Source organism: Morus notabilis, unplaced genomic scaffold (genome assembly GCF_000414095.1).
Source record: "Morus notabilis unplaced genomic scaffold, ASM41409v2 Scaffold21, whole genome shotgun sequence".
Taxonomy (NCBI): Eukaryota; Viridiplantae; Streptophyta; class Magnoliopsida; order Rosales; family Moraceae; genus Morus; species Morus notabilis.
Window position 1 is genome coordinate 2,008 of NW_010363416.1, and position 4,702 is coordinate 6,709.

General features: G+C 40.0%; 1 protein-coding gene across 1 annotated transcript; it reads left to right on the plus strand.

Annotated features, from left to right (window-relative positions):
• Positions 1-386: 386 nt before the first annotated feature.
• On the plus strand, positions 387-4,138 carry LOC21394945 (KIN14B-interacting protein At4g14310). Its single transcript, XM_010104288.2, has 3 exons — positions 387-2,178; positions 2,538-3,151; positions 3,521-4,138. The coding sequence occupies exons 1-3, from the start codon at positions 580-582 to the stop codon at positions 4,050-4,052; spliced, it is 2,745 nt and encodes a 914-aa protein (XP_010102590.1). The 5' UTR covers positions 387-579; the 3' UTR covers positions 4,053-4,138.
• Positions 4,139-4,702: the final 564 nt, after the last annotated feature.

The window sequence follows — 4,702 nt, forward strand, 5'->3', positions numbered from 1 at the left end:
ACTGATTTGAATTTTTAATTTAAGTTGAGATGTAATTTTATATAAAAACTTTTTATTATAGTAAAAAAATTAAATGTAAATATTTTTGATAATTTTTTATTATAATAAAATTTAAATTCTAAATTTAAAGGGATGAAATAAAAACCTTTTTTATCTATTCTAATTCAGTCATTTCGATCAGGACATTACACGTAGGTAAAACATGCTACACCTACACATGTGAAAACAGTGGCCTAGTTAGGCCCAGCCCAGCGTAGGATGGTTCTCGATGGATACATCTGTATGCAATTTATCCGTTCAAGAAAAAAGTCAAAATAGGAAAAAAGAAATCAAAAGAGGAAAAAAAAAAAAACACCAAATATTTCAAAACTCAAAATCACATTCATTCCCGCTCAAAAGCCAAACCTTTTGCGCTCTCTCTCATCCTGTTGTCCGAGCCTGAACAAAGGAAAAAAAAAAAAAAACTTCTATCATTTAAATCCAAAATCATTTTCCGACAACTTGAATTCTCTTACAATCTTCACTTTCAATTCTGGTCATCGTCGTATTTACTATTTATTCGCAAAAACAAAAAAATCAATGTCCGCTACGTCAGCTCGCCGCCCCAAAGACCGGACCATCTCCGTCGCCGTTGCCGGAGCCAAATCCTCCGCCGCCACAACCGCCGTTAAGTCATTCAAGTCCGTGACTCCGGTTCCGGTTTCCGACAAGCGATTCCCCACGGGCAAGGAGAACAGCTCCGGGCCCATTTCCAAGGCCCAGAAGCCCGTGATCCGGCACGTGGCCCGCGTCGAGCGGGCCTTCTCAGCCGCCGGCAATGGCGTCCGGTGGTCCACGTCGTCGGCGTCGCGAGGACGGAGCCCAAGTCCGTTGGAAATTCGCAGAGATAGGAGGGTTTCGGTTGATAAGAACGATCGGATCGTTTCAAGCGCTGGTAAGGCTTTTTCTAATGTTAGGGTTTCTGATTTTGGGAAGGAGAAGAAGGGATTTGGCGATTCGGGGGTGAAAGTTAAAGTGAGTGACTTTAGAGGTGCGAACGGGATTAGGGCTTTCAGAGGCAGTAAAGAGAATGGAAAAATTGATGAGATTTCGGAGAAATTGAGCGACGTGGTTTTCGATGTGAAAGCGATTCAAATCGAGAAGAGTGTAAATGTCGTTAAGATTGACGATCTGAAATCGCGAGAAAGTGTTGATCTTGGTGTTGATGACTTAGCTCTGAAGTTTGTTAATGGTGTTGATTTGGGGAAAAAAGAAGAGGGTGAGAAAATTGTGAAGGAAGTGAAGATTTCGGAGGGTTCTAAAGAGAGCAAGTATTCGAGTAAGCTACACGAGAAGCTTGCATTTTTGGAAGGGAAGGTTAAGAGAATTGCCTCGGATATCAAGAGGACTAAGGAGATGTTGGATCTGAATAACCCTGATGCGTCAAAGGTGATAGTTTTGGATATTCAGGACAAGATTTCCGGGATTGAGAAGGCCATGGGTCACGTGGTGGGAGATTCCGATGCCAAGATGGGCTCTTTGAAAGCGACTGTGGTTGATGATGTTGTTACGAAAATGGTTGAGAATGGTGGGTTGGAGAAGATGGAGAACAATGGTAAAGTTTCGGTGAAAGGTTTGAATACTGATGAATTGGAAGCTAGATTGTTTCCTCATCATAAGTTGCTTAGGAATCGAATAGCCATGTTGGAAACATCATCAGGAAGTTCTCTAAGTGTTGGTGAGTCTGGTGTTCGAGAGTTTGGTTGTGGATTAAAGGGAGAAGACAAGGCATTGATCCCGATAGACGAGAACCCGATAGCAATTGAAATCCTGCTGTCCTTGGATAAGGAGCAAACGCAGGTAACGGCGAGAGAAAGGCAGGCTCGTTTTGAATGTGTTGATGTTCAGGAAACTGATGGTGAAAATGCAGCAGCAGGGCAAAATTCTTTGGATGTGACTATTCGAAAAGGTGACGTTGAGCTTGTGTTGACAACTGATGAAACGTTTGAAGAATTCGACGATCAGGAGAATAGGCCAGGAATGATAATTGAAGAGGAAACTGACGAAAATTGCATTTACCAGATGAATCAATTGGGTTGCAAGACGTCGACGGGAGGGTGGTTTGTGTCCGAGGGAGAATCGGTTCTTCTTGCTCATGATGATGGTTCATGTAGCTTTTATGATATCGTCAACAATGAGGTACTTGTCTTTAGCCCGTTTCTAAGCTAAAGCTTCTTTGCCATTTGATGTGCTTTATCTCATACTTCTAAGCTTTTCGGAATTGGTGAGTAGTTAATGTATTTGGTATGCTTAACTTCTTTGCCTTTGTTTCTGCATTTTGTCGGTTTGCTTCAGGGTTTAATTCTTTGAACTATAAAATTTGATAGTTTTGCTTATGTAATGTCTTTATGGTTCCCTTGGATTTATTGCTGATCTTGTTGCACTAGCTGAGTAATATTTAGTAATTTCACTCCATAACAGTATGGAATTTATGGACATATAACTAGTGTGACTAGGATTACTTTTTATATTGGCTGATGATGCCGTTGCCATTTCAGGAGAAAGCTGTATATAAGCCTCCTGCTGGTGTTTCTCCAAACATGTGGAGAGACTGTTGGGTAATCCGGGCTCCTAGTGCGAACGGTTGCTCCGGTAGGTATGTTGTGGCTGCATCTGCTGGGAATGCTTTGGATTCCGGTTTCTGCTCTTGGGATTTCTACACCAAAGAAGTGCGAGCTTTCCACAATGAGAGCGGAACAACTCCTTCAAGAATGGTACTCGGTCCCCTACCTGGCAACATCTCATACATGAGAAATGCTCTGTCTAGCCTTATGGAACCAGAAACTCGACAATGGTGGTACAAGCCTTGTGGACCTCTTATTACTATCACTGCTAGTGGCCAGAGAGTAGTCAAAATTTATGACATCCGCGATGGAGAGCAGATCATGAAATGGGATGTTCCGAAGCCTGTGTTATCGATGGACTATTCAAGCCCCTTGCAGTGGAGAAACAGAGGAAAAGTAGTTGTAGCTGAAGCAGAATCTATTTCTCTTTGGGATGTAAACTCCCTTAATCCTCACGCATTGTTATCTGTTCCTTCATCTGGCCGAAAAATCTCTGCTCTTCATGTGAACAACACCGATGCTGAACTTGGTGGAGGTGTTAGGCAAAGGTGAATATTTATCTGTTTTCTACTTTGGTTTCTCATTCAATTTCATTAGTATTATAGACTTAATTTACATTTATTAATTTTGTCTCAGCCACCAAGTTAACTTCCCCCACATATATGTTCTAATATGGTGAAGTTTAGTTTGTACGCGTCTAATTGTTTTACAAATGCTCTGTCTGGTATCATTTCTTCCTCTTAAAATCTTGTTTTTTTCCTTCCTTTGCTCTAGTTATCATGGTGTCATGCGATTTTAGTTTAGCGAGAAAATATATAAGTTGGACTTTGGAATTTGCTCAAAATTTGTCCCATTTTCTTAGAAAAGCCTATTCTGTTACTTCTCTAGCTCTGAAAGAGTAGATATTTGAACTGCAGGCTAAGTTCGTCAGAAGCTGAAGGAAACGATGGAGTATTCTGCACTCATGATTCTATTAACATCTTGGACTTCCGCCACCCAACTGGTGTTGGCCTTAAGATATCGAAATTTGGCACGAATGTGCAGTCGGTTTTCTCTCGTGGTGATTCGGTCTTTCTTGGCTGCACAAACGTGAGGTCAGTGGTCAAAAGACAGTCCTCTTCAGAAGTGCAGCAATTTTCGCTGCGCAAGCAAAGGCTATTCAGCACTTACGCCTTGCCTGAATGCAACGCCGACGGCCATCATGCAGCCATTACGCAAGTCTGGGGAAATTCAAACAACGTCATGGGTGTTTCGGGATTGGGGCTGTTTGTATTTGATGCCTTGAAGGATAATGAGCTGCAATGTTTCAGCACTGATCAAGGAAATACACAAATGGTTAGAGAAATTGTTGGACCAGATGACTTGTATTTGCCGTCGTTTGATTACTCTGCATCTCGGGCTCTCCTTATATCTAGAGATCGCCCAGCAATGTGGAGGCACTTATCGTAAGATGTTACATCTTGTAACTCTTACGACATAATCTATTAGGTACGAGGCTTTCAACATAAGAATATGTTGTCGTTTTTTTTTTTCTTCGGGTGTCTGTTGCTTACTTTTGTAAGGTTTTCAAGATAAATTCTGTTATATATGAAATGTAATTGATAGCATATAGAAATTAAGATATCTGATGTTATCTTTTTCTCTTCAACATTTGTTGACATGAGACTTGTTGGCTAATATCATTTTTTTAGTATAAAAGTCACAGTTGGTGAATAGTTCATAGAAAAAAAAAAAAAAAAGAAACCTTAAATATACGGAAATAGTGAAAGAAACAGGTAATTTGCAATTCAAATTATGATGCTTATCAGAAATTGGATGCTTTTCTTGGGGCATTCAAGTTAGATGGATATAAAAATGTTACTGTATTGAAAAGAGTGTTCACCAGATTTTAGAAGTTAGAACTAAAGCTATTTGATTCCTTTTCTTTTTTTCTTGTTTGAGTAAAGCTATTTGAATCTTAAAATGAAATAGATAAAGCCTAGAGGCTCCACCACGATTGCATTATTATCTGGCCCTTGGTCCACTTAACATTTGAATTTTTAACAAAATTTAAAGAAATAAGCGAATTGAAAAGGGGTGATCATAATTTAAAATATTAT

What these genes read in the sequence shown, in the direction of transcription:
- LOC21394945 (XM_010104288.2), top strand. Translation starts at nt 580, where the DNA reads ATGTCCGCTACGTCAGCTCGCCGCCCCAAAGACCGGACCATCTCCGTC. An exon ending in ATGATATCGTCAACAATGAG is followed by an intron (nt 2,179 to 2,537) that starts GTACTTGTCTTT and finishes TTGCCATTTCAG; the next exon opens with GAGAAAGCTGTATATAAGCC. An exon ending in GGTGGAGGTGTTAGGCAAAG is followed by an intron (nt 3,152 to 3,520) that starts GTGAATATTTAT and finishes TTTGAACTGCAG; the next exon opens with GCTAAGTTCGTCAGAAGCTG.